Source organism: Pleurodeles waltl, chromosome 12, assembly GCF_031143425.1.
Source record: "Pleurodeles waltl isolate 20211129_DDA chromosome 12, aPleWal1.hap1.20221129, whole genome shotgun sequence".
Lineage (NCBI taxonomy): Eukaryota > Metazoa > Chordata > Amphibia > Caudata > Salamandridae > Pleurodeles > Pleurodeles waltl.
Window position 1 is genome coordinate 693,263,824 of NC_090451.1, and position 24,114 is coordinate 693,287,937.

The window sequence follows — 24,114 nt, forward strand, 5'->3', positions numbered from 1 at the left end:
TAATTCCTCAGGGCAAACCCTTTCCGCTGTTTTCCAAAATGAAGGCTATAATGGAGGAAGAAGAGACGTATATAGATATGATAAAAATAATAATGGTTTTTAATCCAGATATGATGAGTATACCTTGTAACAAACCAACATAATAAGTTCCACTCAGTACTGACTGGATAGTTTTGCTTCCAAAGATTTTGGCCTCAATAATTGCACTGTCTATGTAACATCCACTGAGATAACTTTCTGCACACTGCAATACAACTTGTCATGTGGAAAACAACCGTCATTGTATAAAGATCATCGAATTCTAATGGATTGCTCATACAAATGCCAGCTACAATACAGAAAACACCTTCATTGAAGAAAATTGGTGGGATAGGTTGGTCTTCTTGCTGAGCATGAACATTTTGGAAATTCTATACTGTTGGATAGTTTGTGACTGGAGATAGTATTACTGGTAAAAACCCAACCGCCTTCATTGGGACAGTATTCTGGAAGATCATAGCATAAATTCCAGCCCACAGAGGACCTGGCTTCATCCTTCAGTACACACCGAATAAGCTATATGATACATTCATTTAAATCGGCTTTGCAGACCGCAGCATCAGGTAGAAGAAGATCCATGATCCATGTCCTCAGCCACTTTGAAACCTTCTGGTAGACTGGCACATGATGATGGTTTGTAGTGATTTTGCACATGTTGGCAAGGCAGCTGGGTTATAAGTTTGCAGCTTCGTTTGTTTATGCCTGCAGCTGACAGCTTGTTTTCCAGCAGCTACTTCATTGTTACAGTCTTGAAAAAACACCATGGCAGTATCATATGTGCTGGATGTTCTAGACAAAGAAGAGCTGTCTTCAAATTATCACGAGCAGCATGTGTAAATGCTTTCCTGGTAAAGTGACTTGGAAATGGTGTGCTGTTGGATTCACAAGATTTTACAGCATGAGCTGCTAACAAAATTCCTGCCCAGTACTGTAGAGAATCTTAGTTTGTTTTAATGGGATAACAGGAGTTAGCTTAGCCTTTGGCTTGCAGACTCGTGCCCCCGTCACCTAGTGACTTTTAACCTACTTAGCTTGCTCTGTCTAAGAACATTTATTTAATTAATTCTTCTAAGATGGCTGCCTTGTTTACAGTTAGGCTCTTTTGTTTAGAGTTATGTTATCAGTGTCACCACGCTAAGGCGTCAACTCATGCGACAAAGACAAACAAACTGTAGGTGCTCACATTAGAAATTACTGTCCCAAGCATGCAGTGTTATCTATTGTTTGGGAACAACCTATGTCAGGGGTCCAAGTAGATCTGTATAAATACATCACACTTTAGACAGATAATCAGAGGGATTCTTACCAGATACCATAGCTGCTATTGATGCTGCACATTGCCTTGGCGCTGACCTGGACTTCGTGTTCTTCCGAAGTCTGAGCTCAAGACCTCATTTCAAGGTAACAAGGGTTGGGGGCTCCTTCCAGGGACATGGCACTGGTATATTAGGTTTAACATACACAGCTCTCTTCTAGGTAGAAGGTTAGGCCTATCACGATAGGGTACTAGGACATATTATATACTTTAAGTCTTTCCATGCTAATGCAAGATGGTGGGGGTCTTCATAATCATGACTCTCGTCTTTACAATTCTATTTCTTGCACTGTTCATTATCCTTATCATTGCAGCCCATGCGATTTACCGCAGATTGCAGATTGTATTAAATAAAGACTATTGAAACATTACTGCATCTTCCTTATTGCCTCTGTTTGGTTGAGACATGATATATCTGTGAGAAAGGGGTAATCTCTGTTTAACAACAACACTCCCTGAGATGTCATACTTCTGAGTCCATGTGTAACGGCTGCCACAAATCACCTTTGACAGTTTGGGTTTTTGGTGAGGTACTTCTAGTGAGCTGGAAGGGTTGGGACTACAGTTTTGACTTGATGTAGGATAGGCATAGTCACCTACAAACATAAGTACTGTCATCCTTGAACCAGCAGTCTTGCCCAAAGCAAGAGTCCAAACTACAACAGTACTATGTCATTGTAACTTGTTGATACACCAATCCTATTCATGCAAGTGATTAGCTCTCTACTTTTGCACTTGCCATAGATTGCATGGGCAGTCATCATGTGTAGCAGGGTTTTCTTTTTGCCGTGATGTAATTCATAAAACATGATTTGGAAAAGCCAGTATATGTACACAGCATAAGCCTGCCGGTTCACAGGATTATCTTCCACTTTGCTTATATCTTCAAAGCCATCATCAATGTTGTCGGCTTCTGTTCTGAACTCAAGAACTTTAGTTTGTGACAGTTTTGCTTTGCTGATATTAAACAATGATGTAAAAAATATTAAGACAACATCACGCATTCTTGTTGACTCCCATGATTTGCTGAACTCTAGGGTATCACAAAATGTGTCATTAAGTCCAAAACCTAAATCTTTCAGGACAATTCTTAATATGGTTCCTACTGATTTTACTGCATCCCGTGATCTTATTTTGGCAGCAAGAACTTCAGGAGTCAAATCAGCTGAGAACACCATAGTGGCTCATTCTTCTTGTTAGGCTGACAAAAACAAATTCTGTCATTGTACATTCTCACCAGAAAACTCTTAATTTCATTATTATGGATCAATACAGTTTCATCAATGTTAACCATTATTTCTCTGATCTCACCGTTAACCCGTAGCCAGCGCTCAATAGTGCCTTTAAAACTTAATTTGCTTTTTCAAAGCGTGCAAACTTAACTGAAGGCTGGTGGTTACATTGCTACTAGGAGCTCATTGTACAGTTATATTTTCGAATGTATACACTCATGCAGTTTGGACGGGTATAGAAATCCGCTTCAAATACAGTCACCTTGCAGTTTAGCTCACCTACTCCGCTGACAACTTCAACTTGGAAGAAACTAGCTGCAGATAAAAACATGAGTGCCCTTTGAGACTCACATGCTCTGTACTTTGTTCTTTCGTCAATCCCTTTGGCCGTTATTCTGGCTAAACCACAGATAACACATAGAAGAGCCTCTGCTTTCTGATCAATTGTTGGAGGTGGACTAGGCATCAATCTTCTAAATGGTTGAGCACTGGGTTTGGTTGTCAACGTTTTCTCAGAAGACTCTGATTCTTTATGTAATGCATTGGTTTCTGCTATTTTGTAAAAATATTTTTCAGTCTTTTTTCCTTTGTATAAGACTTGTAGAACTTGTTGTTACAATGATAAAATATTTGTTCCACTTCAGCCATGAGTTTCAAGCTTTTGTTAACTCTCTTCTGTTGGTAAAAATGGATAAGTTACTTACCTGTAAATCCTAGTTCTCTTCCAGGGGTATCCTCATCAAAGTCATAAAGAACGAGTTACTTACCTTCGGTAACGACTTTTCTGGTGGATACATTAGCTACCTGTGGATTCCTCACCTAATGAATACTCCCATGGCGCCAGCATTCGACGGAAATCTTCTTACTAGTCTCTGCACGTCGACGAGGACGTCACTCTTGCCCACGCGACGCCGTCTGACGTCATACAGGCAATAAGAGGTCCTCGCCGACGTGCCGATGACAGTACCAACATTTTTTACGTGCATGAGAATAATAATAACCCAATGTAATGAAAGAGCAAAGCAACATCTCTTAATATTGTAAATCACACAACATTGCAATAAAATAGCTGTAGATTTAATATAACCTTCTTTTTTTTTTTTTTTTTAAACAAATAAATATATTTATACATACAAATCATGGATATACACAATATATATAGATTTATATATAAATATACACATATATACAAATATCATATATGCAAAATGTATTGCAACTTTGAAGACCAAAAGGAGCACACTCAAGGATTGCTTGGAGAGACCAAAAAGGCAACGGGGAGGCGGGTGGGACCGTGAGGAATCCACAGGTAGCTAATGTATCCACCAGAAAAGTCGTTACCGAAGGTAAGTAACTCGTTCTTCTGATGGATACAACTACCTGTGGATTCCTCACCTAATGAATAGAGTCCCAAAGCAGGACCACGCCCGGCGGTGGGTGCCTAAATGGTCAAACCAAGAAATCCTGCAGCACTGACCGTGCAAAATGACCGTCCCTTCTGACCTCAGAGTCCAAACAGTAATGTTTCACAAAAGTGTGAAGGGACGACCAAGTTGCGGCCTTGCAGATGTCGACCACACGAACACCCCTGGCCAAGGCCGAAGAGGCCGACTTAGCTCTGGTGGAATGAGCTCTAATGCCCTCAGGCGGATCCTTCTTTGCCAAAGAGTAACAGATTTTAATGCAAAGAACAACCCACCTGGAGAGTGTTCTCTTGTGGACTGCCTTTCCTTTCCTCTTGCCCACGTATCCGACAAACAGCTGATCCTCCAGCCTGATATCCTTCATTCTGTCGATATAGAAGCTCAACGCCCTTTTTGGGTCCAGGCAATGTAGTCTTTCTTCCTCCTTTGAAGGATGAGGCGGAGGATAAAACGTGGACAAAGTGATTGTCTGAGCCAAATGGAAGGGTGAAACAACCTTCGGAAGGAAAGCAGCCTTGGTCCTCAACACCACCTTATCCCCATAAAACGTTATATAAGGGGGTTTAACCGATAAGGCCTGCAACTCACTCACTCTCCTTGCAGATGTTATAGCTACCAGGAATACTGTTTTAATAACCAAATACCTTAAAGGGCAAGAATGCATAGGCTCAAAAGGGGACCCCATAAGGAAAGTCAGGACCAAGGACAAATCCCATTGAGGCATAACGAATGGTTTTGGAGGATATTGATTCAGAAGACCTTTCAAGAATCTGAGAACAATAGGGGATTTAAATAACGACGGTTGGTCTGGAAGACAAATGAAGGCTGACAAGGCCGACAAGTAACCCTTAATGGTAGCCACTGCACAACCTTTCTGCGCTAGAGACAGTGCAAAAGACAAAACATGTGACAGATGAGCATGTAAGGGATCAATCTGTCTCTCTCCACACCACATTACAAATTTAGACCACCTATTAGCGTAGATAGATTTAGTGGAGTGTCGCCTGGCCGCTAAGATAACATCCACTACATCAGGCGGGAGAGAGAAGGAACTCAGGTTGCCCCGTTCAATCTCCAAGCATGTAGGTGCAGACTCTGGAGGTTGGGGTGTAAAACCTGCCCCTGCGACTGCGAGAGGAGGTCTGCCCTGAGAGGGAGACGGAGCGGAGGGCACAGTGAGAGTTGGAGAAGGTCGGAGTACCATACCCTCCTTGGCCAATCCGGAGCTATTAAGATGACTTGGGCCCGGTCTTGGCGAATTTTCCTCAACACTCGAGGAATCAAGGGTATGGGGGGAAACGCGTAAAGCAACTGGTCGCACCAGGTTATCTGAAACGCGTCCCCCAACGCTCCCTACATCGGATACTGGAGGCTGCAGAATAACGGGCAATGCGCGTTCTCCTGAGTGGCAAACAGATCTATCCGAGGAAACCCCCACATCTGGAAGATTAAACAGACTTGATCTGGATGGAGACGCCACTCGTGGTCTGCCGAGAATTGGCGACTGAGACTGTCCGCACGTACATTCAAGACCCCGGCCAGATGATTTGCCACCAAGCAAATCTGATGGTCCTTTGCCCAGGACCATAGCCGAAGAGCTTCTCTGCAGAGAAGGTACGACCCTACTCCTCCCTGTTTGTTTATGTACCACATCGTGGTAGTATTGTCCGTCAGGACCTGTACCGACTGACCACGAAGGGATGGGAGGAAGGCCTTGAGAGCCAGACGTACAGCCCGTAACTCCAACAGATTGATATGAAACACCTGTTCCTCTGGAGACCAAAGCCCTTTGATCTCCAGATCCCCCAGATGAGCTCCCCATCCTAGGGTGGAAGCATCCGTTATTACCGTGGCCACTGGTGGCGACTGCGCGAACGGCTTTCCCTGTGAAAGATTGTTGCCCGCAATCCACCACTTCAATTCCACAGCAGCATCTCTGGAGATCTTGACAGTACCTTCTAAATCTCCCTTGTGTTGAGACCACTGCCTTCGGAGGCACCACTGAAGAGCCCTCATGTGCCAGCGAGCATGCGTGACCAACAGAATGCAGGAGGCGAACAGACCGAGCAGACGAAGGACCTTGAGGACTGGAACTACCGCTCCATTTCGAAACATTGGAACCAATTCCTGAATATCTTGAATCCGCTGAGGCGGAGGAAAGGCTCGACTCAATGTTGTATCCAGTACTGCCCCTATGAACAGGAGGCGCTGAGAGGGCTCCAGGTGAGATTTGGGCACGTTCACCGAAAAGCCCAGGTCGAACAACAACTGGGTTGTTGACTGCAGATGATGCAACACAAGCTCCGGGGACTTGGCTTTGATCAACCAGTCGTCCAAGTAAGGGAATACTGCTATCCCCTTCCTTCTGAGCTCCGCCGCAACCACTGACATCACCTTTGTGAAGACTCGAGGTGCTGAAGTAAGACCAAACGGGAGGACCGCAAACTGATAGTGCTGCGACCCTACCACAAACCGGAGATACTTCCTGTGCGACTTGAGTATCGGGACATGAAAGTAAGCATCCTGCAAGTCGACAGACACCATCCAATCTTCCTTGTTCAACGCCAAAAGCACCTGTGCTAGGGTCAGCATCTTGAACTTTTCCTGTTTGAGGAACCAATTCAAGATCCTCAGATCCAGGATTGGTCTCAACTGACCATCCTTTTTGGGAATCAGGAAGTATCTTGAGTAACAACCTCGACCCTTTTCCTGCTCTGGGACCAACTCTACCGCGCCCTTTGAAAGGAGGACTTGAACCTCCTGTTCTAGCAACAGGAGGTGTTCTTCTGAACAATAAGATGGGCGGGGCGGGAAGAGGGGCGGGAACTCCCGAAAGGGAAGGGCGTAGCCTTTTCCCACAATGCCGAGAACCCAAGTGTCCGTTGTGATAGACTTCCACTTGTGGAGAAAATGCTGTAATCTTCCCCCTACAGGAGAGGAGTGAGTGGGAAACGGTGGAAGCCTAAGGCTGCTTCCCCTGCTGCACCCCTCCAGAGGACGAGGAAGAGGCAGAGTGCTGTTGAGAGGCTCCTCTGGTACGGACCCCACCCCTCCCCCTCCCTCTAAATGACCTATAGGGGAGGGAAGAGGCGGGTTGCTGGAACCTCCCCCGAAAGGAAGAGGAATAAGAGCCACGCCCAAATCCCCGAAACCTCCTGAAAAATCTAGAAGAGGCAGAGGAAGAAGGAGCTTGCAGTCCTAACGATTTGGCTGTGGCTCTGCTCTCCTTAAATCGTTCCAAGGCCGAATCTGCCTTGGCTCCAAACAGTCTGTCCCCATCAAACGGGAGGTCCAGCAGGGTCGACTGCACATCCGCAGAGAACCCTGAGTTTCGGAGCCAGGCCTGTCTTCTTGCCACCACAGCCGTGCCCATCGCCCTGGCCACTGAGTCGGTCGTGTCCAGCCCAGACTGGATAATCTGGGTCGCGGCAGCCTGGGCGTCCGAGACCACATCCAAGAGACCCTGGGGGAGCTCCGTAAATGAAGACGAAATATCATCCATCAGAGCATGGATGTACCTCCCCAGAATGCACGTTGCGTTGGTGGCCTTCAACGCCAAACTGCATGACGAAAATATTTTCTTGGACTGCGCATCCAGTTTCTTGGAGTCTCTGTCTCCAGGCACCGTCGGGAAGGAACCAGGCGCTGACTTTGAGGAACAGGAGGCTTGCACCACCAAGCTCTCCGGCGTAGGGTGTCTAGAGAGAAAGCCAGGGTCAGATGGTGCAGCTCGATACCTCCTGGCCACAGCCCTATGAACGGCCGAGGAAGACACCGGCTTCTTCCACACCTCCAACACCGGATCCAGCAAAGCCTCATTAAATGGCAAGAGAGGCTCAGCTGCAGCAGAGGCCGGATGCAATACCTCTGTCAGCAAATTCTGCTTCGCCTCTGCCACCGGCAAAGGCAGGTCCAAAAAGCTCGCTGCCTTCCTCACCACAGCATGAAAGGAAGCAGCCTCCTCCGTATATTCCCCTGGAGATGAAAGGTCCCACTCAGGGGAAGTGTCCAGCCCACTGGCTGTATCCAGACCATGCAGTCCGTCTCCAGAGTCCTCAATCTCTCCCTCCTCTAGGACTCGCTGGTACTCCTGCTCTTCTAAAAGACGGAGAGCACGCCTCCTCGAATGAAGTCTCTCCTCGATACGCAGAGTCGACATGGCCTCCGCCGACGTCAGAAGCATCTGACGCCGCGTCCGGCGCCACAGGCAGCTGCGGCGCCGAGGCAGGAGCCGGAGGACGAGGTCTTGGAGCCGATGGACCAACCGGAGTCACAGGGCAAAATCCTGACTTTGACGGAAGGGCAACCTCCGGGGCCGAAACATCCGAAGCCACCGGAGCGGCCACCGACGCCGACACCGGCGCCGAGCCCACATTCCCAAAAGGGAGAAAGGGCATAAAGGGTGCCGGACGAAGAGGCGCAGGATCACCCAACGAAAAGGCCAAGGGCCCCGAAGGACCAGCCGGAGCAGCTCCTGGAGCCATCTGCTGAAAGATGGTATACATCGCATTAAGAAACGCGGTACTATCGGCTCCAGGAGTGGGAAAAGCCGGATACTGGGGTGCCTGGATCGAGGGCGACCCCGACGCCGGCCTCGACGTCTGCGACGCCGGAGAAAACACAAGAGGCTGCACCACCTCAATCACCGACGCCTGACCAGGCGAAGTCGGTGACGCCAGAGAGGGCAACGGCGTCGAAGGATGCGGCGTGACCGTGGGGCTGACCTCCCAAGTCTTCCGACGCCGAGCCGAAGGTGACCTCGAACGAGACTCCTTGCTGGAATTACGTCGTGAGTCTCTACGGCGCCGGGAGTCTCGATGACGCCGGTGAGACCTTGGCGAAGAAGACTTCTTATGATGTTTCTCCTTCTTCTTTGACTTTGCCATGAATAACTTGGCCTCACGCTCTTTGAGGGCCTTCGGATTCATGTGTTGACATGAATCGCAAGTCGAGACGTCGTGGTCGGAGCTCAAACACCATAGACAGTCGGAGTGAGGATCTGTAACTGACATCTTGCCCCCACACTCTCGACAGGGCTTGAAACCCGACTTCCTCTGAGACATTATTACCGCAGAGAAGACTACGCAGCAGACAATACACTGTAACCACGAAGGTAACAGTAGCTCCCTCGAAGATAACCATTTCGAATGCACGGAAAAAAGGGAACTGTCATCGGCACGTCGGCGAGGACCTCTTATTGCCTGTATGACGTCAGACGGCGTCGCGTGGGCAAGAGTGACGTCCTCGTCGACGTGCAGAGACTAGTAAGAAGATTTCCGTCGAATGCTGGCGCCATGGGAGTATTCATTAGGTGAGGAATCCACAGGTAGTTGTATCCATCAGAACATTGAATATTCCCACCCTTGTGCGGGGACCCCGGAGCATATATAAAATATACACATATTATACATGTGTAACAAACAGTCATGCAGGCTATCATGTTAAAAACAGGCTAAAATGCTTTATTTCTATGAAGTTTTTTTTTTTTTTTTTTTTTTTTTTTTAATTAAATACTACAATAGAGCATAAATATGTACCCAAACTCCTAAAACTAGGCTTAGGGAAGTAAGCAGTAGCAAACTCTAGAGAAAAAATAGAAAAAACTGCATTGAAAAACAATGAAGCATTCTTAGCCAATAGGCTGCATGCAGGTTAACACAGGAGAACCATAAAAACTTTGGCACCGTGCCTTTAAGACCCTGAGCACCTCCAGTATCCCACCATGCCTCAGGGGTGAAGGAAAGGTGACAGTTGGTTCACAGTTAGGTCAGTTCTTTTTACGGTGACAATTTGTATAACTGATTCAAAACACAGACTGTCCTGCACTTCTAGGAGACGTGCGTCCGGGGAGGAGGGTGGGTTGTTTATGACTTTGATGAGGATACCCCTGGAAGAGAACTAGGATTTACAGGTAAGTAACTTATCCTTCTCTTCCAGGGGATCCTCATCAATAGTCATAAACATTGAATAGATTAGCAAGCCCATCCCTAAACCCAGCGGACTGTCGGATAGAAGTGCAGGAATAGATATGTCTTACGCAAATAGATTTCTTAGAGAGGCCTGCCCCACTTGGGCATCCGCTCTTGCATCTGAGTCTAAACAATAATGTCTTGTAAACGTATGGACAGACTTCCATGTAGCAGCCTTACAAATCTCAGATATCGGAACATGGTTAAGGAGAGCAGCAGTAGCCGCTTTACCCCTTGTGGAATGCGCTCTAGGCCGCGCTAGTAATTGCTTATTAGCTAGCTGGTAAGTATTAACAATACAAGAAACTATCCATCTTGATATTGTTCGCTTAGATGCTGCCTCTCCTGTCCTTAAATGACCATAGTTTACAAACAAGCGGTTAGAGTGTCTAATCGATTTTGTCTTGTCCAGATAAAATTTTAGCACTCTTTTCAAGTCTAATGAATGCAATGCTTTCTCTGCCGGAGTCTCCGGATTGGGAAAAAACGTCGGTAAAGATATGGTCTGATTAATATGGAATTCGGACAAGACCTTCGGAAGGAAAGATGGGTGAGTTCGTAGAACCACTCTATTGTCATGAAAAACCGTGTACGGTTCTTTTGAAGACAAGGCCTGGATCTCACTGACCCTCCTCGCTGAAGTAATGGCCACTAGAAAAGCCGTCTTCCACGTAAGGTGTTGTAAAGAGGCCTTATGTATAGGCTCGAAAGGAGGGCCCATAAGTTTTGCCAGGACTATGTTCAGTTCCCATGGAGGAGAAGGCCTCCGAATTGGCGGAAAAACTTTCTTTAAACCTTCTAAGAAATCCTTGACTACAGGTTTTGTAAAGAAGGATTCCTGAGAGGGTGACTTGCGATAGGCTGTAATAGCAGACAAATGTACCTTAATAGATGATACCTGCAGACCGGACTTCGCTAGATGAAGCAAATAGGACAGTATGACATCCTCCTGCGCCCGTATGGGATTATGACCTTGCTGACAGCACCATATGTAGAATCTCTTCCACTTAAAAGCGTAAGAACGCCGCGTGGAAGGCCGTTTGGACTCTTTCAAGATGTTCATGCACTCCTGCGAGAGCCCTAGGTGCCCATACTGCAGGAATTCAGGAGCCATGCTGTTAAGCTCAGAGAGGGTAGGTTGGGATGTAGAATCCTGCCCTCCATTCTGCTCAGAAGATCCGGTCTGCACGGCAGCCTCCTGTGAGGTTTTTCCGACAGGTTGAGGAGATCCATGTACCAGAATTGTCGGGGCCATTGTGGCGCTATAAGAATCATTCTGGTCCTGGATCTGTAAAGTTTGCTGATCACTGCCGGAATGAGGGGAATCGGCGGAAAAGCGTAAAGAAATATGCCTGACCAGTCGATCAACAGGGCATTCGCTCGAGATCCCGGACGGTAGAACCTGGATGCGAAGTCTGGGCATTTCTTGTTTACTTCGTCTGCGAAGAGATCCAGTTGAGGCCGACCCATTGCGCGAAGATGTATTCTGCGACTTCGCCGTGTAGGACCCAATCGTGAACGTCCTCCAGGTGTCTGCTTAGAAAGTCTGCTTCAACGTTCTGCTGACCTGGCAGGTGAACTGCTGTAATTGACATTCCTCTGGCCAGGAGCCAATGCCATATCGCTTGGGACTCTCGCGATAGGGGTAGGGACCTCGTTCCCCCTTGTTTGTTCAAGTAATACATCGTGGTTGTATTGTCCGTCTGTATCAAGAGAGTTTTCCCTTGAATTAGCGGTATGAAAGACTTGAGAGCCAGATGGACTTCTCTGAGTTCTAGCAGATTGATGTGGTACTGCTTTTCCTTGTCTGACCACAGACCCTGCGCTTGAAAAGGACCCAGATGAGCCCCCCATCCCTGAAGAGATGCATCCGTTACTAGGGTGTCAGATGGAAGCACCTGGTGAAACGGAGCACCCACTGACAGGTGAGGTCTGTGCATCCACCATTTCAATGACTGAAGTGCTACCGTTGGTAGCCGCACCGTGTCCTCCCAGCGACCTGTTCTTTGGCTCCAGTTGGTCTCCAATGCCTCTTGGAGGGGTCTCATGTGGAGTCTGGCATTTGGGACAATAAAAATGCACAATGCCATGGAGCCCAGCAGTGATGTCACCTGACGTGCCGTAGGTGCGCTGGCTCTCAACAGGTCCTGGCACTTCCTGTCTATTGAGGATAGTCGTTCCTCCGAAGGATACACTTTTTGGAGTTCTGTGTTTATGATAGCTCCTAGGTAGTGAAGATTCTGCGTTGGAATCAAGGTTGACTTCTGGTAATTGACCTGAAGACCTAGAGCTTCGCAAACTCCTAGTACAATGTCCCGATGGCTTCTCGCCTGCTCCGGAGAAGAAGCCTTTAGTAGCCAGTCGTCTAGGTATGGATATATGTATATCCTTTGTCTTCGGAGATGTGCCGCCACCACTGCCATACATTTCGAGAAGACTCTTGGGGCAGATTTCAGGCCAAAGGGTAGAACTCTGAACTGGTAATGCTGTAACGCTACTCGGAAGCGCAGGAATTTTCGATGTTTGGGGGCTATTGGGATGTGAAAGTACGCATCCTGCAGGTCGATGGAACACATCCAGTCTCCCTGATGCAGTTGAGGGAAAATCTGGTGAAGCGCTAGCATTCTGAACTTCTGCTTCCTTATGTATTTGTTCAGCAGCCGTAGGTCCAGAATTGGCCTGAAAACGCCCTCTCGACCCTTCTTTGCCACTAGAAAGTAACGGGAGTAGACCCCCTGTCCTCTGTGTGCAGGTGGAACCTTTTCTATGGCATTCTTTTTTAGGAGGGCGAGAGCTGTGATGAGATGGATTGTCTTTGGTTGGTGGCAAGCGTGGTGGAGGTTGTTTGAAAAGAAGAGAATAGCCATGTTCGACAATATTGAGCACCCATTTGTCTCTTGTGATAGAGTGCCACTCGTGAAGATAAGCCGTAATACTTCCCCCCACCGGAGTGGTGTACAGTGTCGAGGGAAGCGAGATTTCATTGCTTGGTGGGTGCTTTCGGAGTGGACTGTTGAGGTCTACTTGACCCCCGCTCCCTTGTGTTTCTCCGTTGAAAAAGAGGGCGTCCCTGTCGTTGCTGTGACCTTTGCGACCAATGAGGGGTTTGAACCCTCTGCTGGTAAGGGCGCCTGTCATACGGCTGTACCTCCGCCTGAAATCTTTCTTTCTTTCGAGGCCCACCGCCTTCATGGTATCCACCTTGGTCTTCATGCGGGCCATCTCTTCGTCTGCATGGGCACCGAATAGAGAATTCCCGGCAAATGGGAGATTCAGGATGCGTTGTTGTGCTTCCTGTTTCAAGCCAGTGAGCCTCAGCCAGGAAGATCTCCTCGCACATATACCATGTGCGTACCCATGAGCAGCCAAATCCGCCCCATCTGCTGCCACGCTGATAACCTGGTTGGATACCAGGCATCCTTCTTGTAGTATCTCCTGGAAATCTTGTCTGTCTTCCCTGGGCAATCTTTCTGTAAATCTACTGAGGGAGTCCCACAGAGAACGATCATACCTGCCCAGGAGCGCAGACGCACTAGAGACCTTCATTGCTGAAGCCGCCGTCCCACACATCTTTCTCCCTAGAGAGTCTAGATGCCTGCTCTCTTTATCCGGGGGCACCGTGGATGAAGATGCCACCGAGTGGGTCTTTCGGGCAGCAGCTATGATAACCGAGTCCGGTGGCGGATCCTTTCTAAGGAATAAAGGGTCTTGTTCTGGAGACTTGTATTTCTTGAGAATTCTAGCCGGGGCAGACTTAAGCGAGGCTGGGGCCAGAAAAGTGTCCATGGTTGGCTGCAACAAGCCAGGCACTAGAGGCAGCAACTTTTTCGACGCAGATCTCTGTTGTAGTGTCTCAAAGATGACCGATGAGGAGGTAGATGATTCTGGAACCTCTATGTTGAGTTTCTGCACTCCTCTTAACAACACCTTGTTGAATGTGGTGATGTCCTCCACCGGTGAGACTCTAGCAGGTGGTGAATCTGTTAGGGTGGGTGAGTAACGCCCGACAGATGAACCTGATGAAGACCAAGAGGGTGATCTTCTTCTTGACCGCGACCTGGATCTTCGTTGAGAGCGAGACCTGCTGCGAGACGCTGTAGCAGAGCGTCTAGGCCTCGCGGTCGGTTGGCGAGGAGCTGAACGAGCCCGTTCTGCCCTGGCTGTCGGTGATGGCGTTCTTGGCAGGGAGGCAGTAGGTGAATACATTCGCGAATATTGCGAATCTGGGGAGGCCGCTGGTCTGTTGAGGCTCTCCAGCCATCTCGGAGATAGATTGATGGGCGAGACATGCCCAGATGATGCCGCTCTTGACCAAGAAGAGTCGCTCGGTATGGAGACCGCTGGAGATGGCGCCTTGTCTGGCGTGGGGCGATGTTCTGCTCCCTGTGGTACAGGTAAAACCTGAGTCAACGTCGATGGCTGTTTCGACGTCGAAGGGCGCCCAGCCGGTTGCTCATGCCTCGACGTTGAGTGCCTCGACGTTGAGTGCCTTGACGTCGAACGGCGATCCTTGGACCTCGACCTGCTCGCCGTCGTGTGCCTCGACGTGGAGCGATGGGAGGTCGACGGCGGATGTCTCTCGTGCCGTCGTGGTGATTTAGACGTCGGGGGGCGCACAGCCTTTGGCGGCGACCGGGCACGCCGGCGATGGCTCGACGTCGATCGGCGGGCTGCCGTCGACGGAGACCTGCCCCTGCTCTGGTGTTCCCTCGACGCCGTTTCCTTCGACGTCGGGTGTGTCGCTGTTGACGGCGATCTATGCCGGTGAGACGGTGGTAGCGACGACGTCGACGGTGAACAAACAGGTACTTTCCTACCTGTCGACGTCGACCGGGCCATTCTCTCCTGAGAATGTCCTTCTGCCTGTCTGGGAAGTGAGGAGGACGATGTTCTTTGCCTCTCCTGAAGCCCAGGTAGCCGGATCTTCTCTCTGTCTTTCAGAGTCCTCCTAGACATGTTCTTGCAGTACTTACAAGTGTCAGGGCAGTGACTCTGAGGCAGGCACACTATGCACAGAGAGTGGGGATCTGACTGGGCCTTCTTCTTCCCACAAGCAGGGCATTTGACAAAAAGTGAAGGCATTTTCTGTCAGAAAAAACCTTCCTAGCTCAGACAAAGGTGTTATTTGTCGAGTGAAAAGTGAAAAAACGCTTTTTGAAATAATTTTTCTGAGAAAAACTCAGAAAAACTGAGAGCTCAATGCTCCAGGATCCTCTCAGAAGAAGCCGGAAGAAAGAACTGACCTAACTGTGAACCAACTGTCACCTTTCCTTCACCCCTGAGGCATGGTGGGATACTGGAGGTGCTCAGGGTCTTAAAGGCACGGTGCCAAAGTTTTTATGGTTCTCCTGTGTTAACCTGCATGCAGCCTATTGGCTAAGAATGCTTCATTGTTTTTCAATGCAGTTTTTTCTATTTTTTTCTCTAGAGTTTGCTACTGCTTACTTCCCTAAGCCTAGTTTTAGGAGCTTGGGTACATATTTATGCTCTATTGTAGTATTTAATAAAAAATAAATAAAATAAAAATAAAAAACTTCATAGAAATAAAGCATTTTAGCCTGTTTTTAACATGATAGCCTGCATGACTGTTTGTTACACATGTATAATATGTGTATATTTTATATATGCTCCGGGGTCCCCGCACAAGGGCGGGAATATTCAATGTTTATGACTTTGATGAGGATCCCCTGGAAGAGAACCTTTGCTACCACTTGCTTCACTCATGTTTACAAATTTGAATCAATGGAAAACCTGAAACAAAAACAATATCAAAATAAATTACCAATATAATGGCTAAAACACATCATTATAGAGCTGCCATTTTGGAAAATGGCATATGGGTTGCTCTGGGTAGATATTTTCTGCACCCATAAGATGACTTGACCCCCAAAACCTATGTTTTGATACCAAAATGAACTATATAGGTCTCGTGGTTCCTGAAACATTACATCATTACTGCAACACATCCGCCATTTTTAAAAATATCATCCAGAGAAAATCAACCTGGATTAGCAATGTCTACACAAGCGAAATTACTTAAACACAAATCTCTGGTCAATTTTTTTTTACAGAGGTATATCAAAGGGCCAGTACTAATAAGTGTACTCCTAAAGTATAAACTAACTTATCTATAGACCTGGAAATTTCAAACCAGAGCGAGCATGCACCTTGAAGATAAAAATTGATTTTTCTCACTGTGTTTCTGGCCTGCCAAAAAAGCTGAAGCTAGGTAATAAGTAAAGATGTGGGTCTTCTGCCTGCGCATACAAGCCGGCAACCCATAAACTCAAACTTCCTGTGCCCAGTACAGCTGCCACAGTAACCAACAAGTGTGGTAGTGTCTAGGTTCTAGGCCCTGTGCCACTTCTGTTCCCTGCCACTGTCACAGAGTAAAAGGAGTTCAGAGCCTCTAGACTGCCAAGCCGGTCAGTGGGCAAAGATTTTTCATAACAAAGTCAGTATCCATTACTATCAGTATTAGGAAAGGTATGTAACTTTCTCTTTGTTGTCTTGCTCAAAATTGGGTAGATTTTCTATTTTTATAATACAGAAGATGTTCCAAAACAATGCAGTGAGTACGACCTATCTGTATCTTTAAGGTACACCCATATTCTGACTTGACCATCTTATTTCCCCACAACATAGAATCCTACAGTTAAGCCTGTTATCAAGATAACTAGCTATGATGATAAAAATGAAAATGTATATTTCATGATAAGATTTTTCTTGCTTCACCTGTTTTTTGATTTCCTAGAGATAAAATGAAACAAAAAGGGGAGGATGATCACAACCCTTTTTAAGAGGCGATCAATACCTTGTTTGGTCAGAAAAATGAAATTAGAAAACAAACACTTCTGAAAGTGCTAGAGGCAAATACATTTGTTAAACTCCCCTACAGTCCAAATATCAGTGAAAGCAAATTCTGCACGGCCTCCTGACCAATTTGTAGACTGCATGCTTCTCCAAGCCACTGATAAATAATGACCTTGAAGGTCAGAGCAGTGCTAAAGAACAAGTTACTTACCTTCGGTTACGCTTTTTCTGGTGGATACATTATCTACCCATGGATACCTCATGTTTTGAATACTCCCAAAGTGCCAGCATTCAACAGAAAATGTTTCTCTCTAGCTCTCCACATTAACGAGGACATCACAATGGAATGTTCCTCTGTTCGTACTCCATCTGATGTCACTGGAGCCATAGGAGGTCCTCGCCAGGGTGCTGACATCAGTTTCACCCACTTGTTTTCCCCATGCCTTCGAGGCAGACGGGTGAACACCAACATCGCAAACACAGCATGTGCAAACTCAACTCAAGGATTTATATACATTTTTTATAGATATATATTCTGTTTATACAATTTGCAATATATATATATATATATATATATATATATATATATACAACATATACAGATAAATTCCTTCTTGGTATGTCTAGACAGGCAATGGGGAGGCGGGTGGATCAGTGAGGAACTACAGGAAGATACTGTATTCACCAGAAAAAGCGTTACCGAGGGTAAGTAACTTGTTCTTTTGATAGATACATCTACCTTTTTATTCCTCACCTTTTGAATAGCAGTACTGCTCTCGGAGGTCTCTGTTGTGTTGAAACCACTGTTTGCGGAGGCACCACTGGAGGGCCTTCATGTGCCAGCATGCTTGAGTGACCAACAGAATTCAGGAAGCGAACAGACCAAGCAGACATCAGACCTTTAGGACTGGAATGAGTGCTCCATTCTGAAACATTAGAATCATAGCCCAAACGTCTTGAAACCTCTGTGGAGGAGGATAGGCATGATTCATTGTGGTGTCCAGTACTGCCACAGGGTGGCTGAGAGGTTCCAGGTGAGATCTGGGCACATTGGTGGAAAACCTCAGGTTGAGCAACAGCTGGGTTGTCAAATGCAAGTGATGTTGCACCAGCTCTGGAGATCTGGCTTTGAGCAACCAATTGTCCAAGCAAGGGAATACTGGTATTCCCCCCCACCTAAGATGTGCAGCTACTACTGCCATCACCTTTGTGAAGACTCGAGGTGCAGAAGTAAGACCAAACAGAAGGACTGCAAACTGGTAATGCTGCAACCCTACCCTGAACTGGAGATACTTCCTTTGCGACTTGAGGGTGGGTATATGAAAATATGCATCCCACAAGTCTATGAAAACCATCCAGTCTTCTTTTCCTGTTGGAAGAACCAATTCAAACTCCTCAGGTCTAGGATTGGCTGTAAATGACCATCCTTGTTGAGGATCAGGAAATATCTTGAATAACATCCCTGATCCCTTTCCTGCTCCGAACCAACTCTACTGTGCCCTTTAAAATCATATTTTGTACCTTCTGCTGTAGCAGTAGCAGATGTTCCTTTGAACAAAATCTTTTTTGGGGAGGAAAGGTAGGGGGAACTCCTGGAAGGGAAGGGCATACCCATTTTCTACAATGCCTAACACCCAACTGTCCTTTGTTATGGACTTTCAGTCTTGTAGGAAATGAATCAACCTCCCTCATATGGGTAAAACATGCTTGTGAAGGATCGGAGAACTAGGGTTGCTTTCCTGAAAGGTTAGCAGAGGAGGATAAAATAGAGGTGGAGGAAGGCTGGTGGACTGCACCACATTGTTTGGCTCTCCCATGACCTCTGTAGGATCATTAAAGGGGGTTGGCTGATTGCTGTTGTTGGAAGTGCTGCCTCCCATGAAAGGAGGAGATCTGGCAAAACCCCCTAAACCTATGTAAAGATCAGTAGGTCGTGGAAAGTGTCTGAAGTCCTAAGGATTTAGCCGTGGCATTGCTCTCCTTAAATCTCTCTAAAGCTGAATCTGCCTTGGCCCCAAACAACCTGGATCCATCGAAAGGAAGATCCATTATCGTGGATTGCATATCCGAAGAGCACCCTGATCCTCTAAGCCGGGCATGCCGCCTGTTGGCGATTGAAGTCCCCATGGCCCTGGCCACAGAGTCTGCTGTATCAAGGCCTGATTGAATCACTTGCTTCGCTGCCACCTGACTGTCCTCTAAGAGATCTGCAAAAATTACTCTGCACATCCTGCAGCAGTTTGGGATGACTTCCTTGGCCAAATCCATCAATGCACGAATGTATTTGCCCAAAAGACAAGTGGCATTCACAGACTTCAATGCCATGCTGCCTGAAGAATAAATCATCTTTGCTGATTGCTTCATCCTCTTTGACTCCCTGTCAGCAGGAGTAGTGGGAAAAGAACCATGTGCAGATCTCGAGAAACATGAAGCTCGTACCAATGGCTTTAGTACAATGGATGCTGGCTTAAAAACTGAGGATCTCCTGCTGCCACCCTATACCTCCTGGCAATAGATTTTGATACTGCAGGAGTGGAAACAGGCTTCTGTCACACATCTAAGACCGGTTCTGACAAAGCCTCATTGAATGGTATTAGAGGCTCTGAAGCAGGAGAGGTCCAATGAAGAACCTCAGTTAAATATTTGACTTCAACTCAGTAGTGGGCAGTGGCAAGTCAAGTAGTTCTGCTGCCTTCCTAATAACCCCATGATACATGGTAACCTCTGTAGGGGGTATGCCTCCAGGTCATAATAACTCCCACTTAGGGGAAGAGTCTAGCACACTTGCCACCTCAATGACCTCCAACTCCTGGGAAGGCACCAGAATCTCTCCTTCCTCCAGGTCCTAATAATGCTGGTCCTCTAAATATTGTTGCTCTTCCAAGAGCCTCAAGGCTTCCCTCCTCGATCTCAGCCTGGTTTCAAACAGCAGTGTAGAAAGAGAATGCACTGGTATCGATGAAGCCTGTAGCGGTGCCAGAGACCTTATGACGGGCAAGGGTAGAGTGACTTGATGCCAGACAATATCTCTCCGGTGTCGGATTCGACAACTCCTACACATCAGATGGCAACAGTGTTCTTCTCAGCGTCGTTACAGGCCAAGGATGCGGAGCCGTAGGCATGAAAGGCAGGAAAGGTGCCTGCCTATACAGTGCCAGGAACCCATACATTATTGATGAGTACAGAGGAAAGGCCAATGGACCCGTGGGGCCCGTAGGTGCACTAGAGGGGGTCATTGTTCTATTAAAAATGCTATACATAGCATTCAAAAAAATGGTAGGCTCGGTCCCTGAGGCTGGAAAGGCAGGATATTCCTGCTGCTGCTGAGAAGGCTCCACCTGACCTGTCACCTGCTATTCAATATCCTGATCTCTTGACGTTACAGGAGAGAACTGCGCCTATGGTGTCGTAGGTGATACTGAGATCTCCACCAAAGATGGCGCCAGTGATGCCTTGGGTGTTCGATGGTGAAGAAGACAGAGTAGGACTCACTTCCCAAGTCAAGCGGCACCATGACTTCGAAGCCAGAGACAAAGATCAAGGGCTGGCATCCCGAGATGAACGATGCCGCGAACTACGGCGTCGCCGCTTCTTGTGCAACTTTGAGGATCTGTGGGAAGACGACTCCTTTTGAGGCCTAATCTACGACTGTCTCGCTTCTCCTTTTTAGCCTTCACCAAAAAATAACTTTGCCTCCCTTTCCTTCAGAGCCTTTGGGTTCATGCTCTGACACAAAGAACATCCCCTGATGTCATGATCCGAACTAAGGCACCAAAAGCAGTTTTCGTGCAGGTCCATGACCAACATGTGACCTCCACGCTCGCAACAAGGTCTGAAGCCCGACTTCTTAGGCAGCGACATTGTCGCACAACAAAACTTTGACAGTGAAATTCCCTCAAAACAGTGTAACCACACGGAGAGATAGAAAAAACGTTACACACGGAGGCGCGGAAAAAAGTGAACTGACGTCAGCAGACCGGCTCCGATGCCCTCAAACAGAGTCGCGTGCGGAGCCATTCTATTGTGACATCCTCATCGAAGTGGAGAGCTAGACAGAAACGTTTTCCGTTGAATGCTGGCACATTAGGAGTATTCAGACGGTGAGGAATCCACAGGTTTCCATCAGAATGTATCTGCATGAAGCAACAACATATAGAGAACTTAAATGGAGATCATTTACATAGTCAATGATCTTCATAAAAATTGGCAGGATTATGAGCATTCTCGGCTGGAGTTTGACAGCCATGCTCTAGCTAAATGGCTGATTACTTACTGATACTGCTAACGACTCCTTTTCTTATGTATGCAGATCCAGGCAGAGAGCAAAAATCCTACTGTCAAATCATCTGTGTTCCTGTCATGAGAGGGCCACACTTTTCCTCATGTCTCCTCTGTGCCACGACTAGACCCACACTAAGGCCCTTATGACATTAATGGAACTCCTGCACCACAACTCATACCCCCGAAGTACTAAGACCAAGAATTATGGTATTTCCTGGATGTGAGAATAACAAACCTCAACAAGTTGTTTCCTCGTAAATGGGAAATTACAGCATTTCTCTGTGTCTCACCACATTTCTTGCATATTATCCCAATTGCTGGCTTTGTTTTCTTCCCTACATCTAGCCTACTTTTAGCACGTGAAAACAAGTTTGAAGCTGTGGATTTCCACGAATCTAATATTCCTAATTTGTCCTGTAACTCATACCACCAGCTCAATATGAGGGCCTGGGACGAAATGTAGGAGTCCTTGTGTTTTTTAGCACCAAGTCAGAGTTCATTGGAGTCAATTCTTAGCTAAGCCTGTGCTCAGCCCCAAACGACCAATATATATAATCCATCCACATATATGAAATATAATGGTGTGTAGGCACGGAGAAAAGTATGAAGTAATCACAGCTAATCTTTTTTTTTGCAGGAGAGCTGTACAAACACATGCGACCTAACAGAAGAGCTAAGCCTTCCTGACCCTAAGGTGAATGTTAAGGAATGGATGCAAATGGATGTAAGTCTTCTTCATACTATTTATTGGACTTGCATGCAGAATCTAAACTCTAGTCATTAAAGCATTATTCTGAATGCATCAAAAGCTGAACTTTTCAACTCTTCTATAACATGAAGGGTGTCAAATTCTGTAGACAGATGTATTGTCATTATTGGTTTTGTTGCTATGTTAAATCAGTATGGGATTTCAACGTATTTCCTGTTTGCTAGGCTCCTTAACTTACTGTTATCAAATTTAGTAATAAAGGGCCTCATTACGAGGCTGGCGGTCTTCAGAATGCTAGCTGCGCTGTGGCGGTCAAACCGCCACATAGAGACCCTGGTGGTCAGACCGCCATGGTTCCGCCAGCACTGCCAGGATCCATGATCCCAATGGCATGTGGTGGTAGAGATCATAATCAACCAGGGCAGTGGTGCTTGCAGCGCTGCCCTGCGGATTATGACCTCGTTCTCCGCCAGCCATTTCATGGTGATGCCATGAAAAGGCTGGCGGAGAACAGGCTGCCCGGCACCATCGCAGTGTGCAGTGAACATTGCGAGAGTGCTGGTGCACCCTGCCGGCTGCAGAAGTGTTGCCGGCTCGCTTACTAGCCGGAGACAATATTGTAGCATGTTTCCTGCTAGGCCATCGGGAAACTCCTAAAGGTCTGGAAGGGTGGTTACCATGAAGGGGCAGCCACCCTGTCGGGAGTTTGGCGGACGGGCTTTCCCGTCCGTCAAACTCATAATGAGGCCCAAAATGTCCACTTCTCATCCAGCTGCTCAAGCTGCCAACTTTGTAGTCTCTGTCTGTAACCTCCCCATCTGCCAGGCTTCCTACATACAGCTATTCTCCCACTAGAACCTGAGGTTACTATTATAACCTCCATTTATAAATCCCTTATGAATAACTGTTTCTCATCTCCTCTTAAACTACTCTGGGCTGGTACAACAGCCACACATTGTTTAATGACTGACCTCTCATCGTATTTTAGGACCCTGAGACAGACTTGCTCAGTGGTAAACCCAACCATGAAAGGAGATGTTACTTCTAACCCTAGCTGTACACTATGTTTATTCTCTCTGAATAGCTCTACCTATGTGTGAAAATCCTGAACACAACTTTTAAAGTGTACAGAAAACATGCCTAAATAGCCAACATTCTTGTCTTTTTTAATATTATGCCAATTTACTGTATACATGATACATTTGGTTGACATATCTCTGAAAGAAGGATGAAATAAATAAAAAGCAAATCAGGAATGGTGCCCCTTAGTAAGAAACTCTGCAGAAAGAAAGCATCAGAACTTGGAAACTGCACTATCCTATCATGTTCACCTGGGGTATAGTTAGGCAGTCTGTTTTTGGTCCACACATTAAGGCCCGTATTTATACTTTTTGACGCTAAACTGCGCTAACGCAGTTTAGCGTCAAAAAAATTTGCGCCGGCTAACGCCATTCTGAAGCGCCATGCGGGCGCCGTATTTATTGAATGGCATTAGACGGCGCAAGCAGACCGCCGCTGCCTGGTGTGCGTGGAAAAAAAACACGTACACCAGGCAGCGCCGGCGTAGGGAAAAATGGCGTTAGGGCGTCTTAAAAATGGCGCAAGTCAGGTTGACGCAAAAAAAACGTCTTAACCCGATTTGCGCCATTTTAAACGACGCCCAGACGCCATTTACATGACTCCTGTCTTAGTAAAGACAGGAGTCATGCCCCCTTGCCCAATGGCCATGCCCAGGGGACTTCTGTCCCCTGGGCATGGTCATTGGGCATTGTGGCATGTAGGGGGGCAAAAATCAGGCCCCCCTATGCCAAATTTTTTTTTAAAAAAATAAACAATGTATACTTACCTGAACTTACCTGAATGTCCCTGGGATGGGTCCCTCCATCCTTGGTTGTCCTCCTGGGGTGGGCAAGGGTGGCAGGGGGGGTCCCTGGGGGCATGGGAGGGCAGCTGTGGGCTCATTTTGAGCCCACAGGTCCCTTAACGCCTGCCCTGACCCAGGCGTTAAAAAGTGGCGCAAATGCAGGGTTTTCTGCCCCGCCAACTCCCGGGCGTGATTTTTGCCCGGGAGTATAAATATGACGCATTTGCGTCGCAGTCATTTTTTTGGACGGGAACGCCTACCTTGCATCTCATTAACGCAAGGAAGGCGTTCACGCTAAAAAATGACGCTCTTTACTCATACTTTGGCGCTAGACGCGTCTAGCGCCAAAGTATAAATATGGCGTTAGTTTTGCGCCGAATTTGCGTCTAAAAAAACGGCGCTAATTCGGCGCAAACGGAGTATAAATATGCCCCTAAGCCTCTCATAACCCATGAAATCTTCTCAATC

General features: G+C 47.0%; 1 protein-coding gene across 1 annotated transcript in view; it reads left to right on the plus strand.

Annotated features, from left to right (window-relative positions):
* The window catches only part of EPO (erythropoietin), a 172,586-nt gene that overhangs the window by 93,145 nt on the left and 55,327 nt on the right, over positions 1–24,114 (plus strand). Inside the window, exon 3 of the mRNA XM_069215550.1 lies at positions 21,711–21,797. Within this exon, the coding sequence (XP_069071651.1) occupies positions 21,711–21,797 (87 nt within the window). The remainder of the gene's footprint in view (positions 1–21,710; positions 21,798–24,114) is intronic.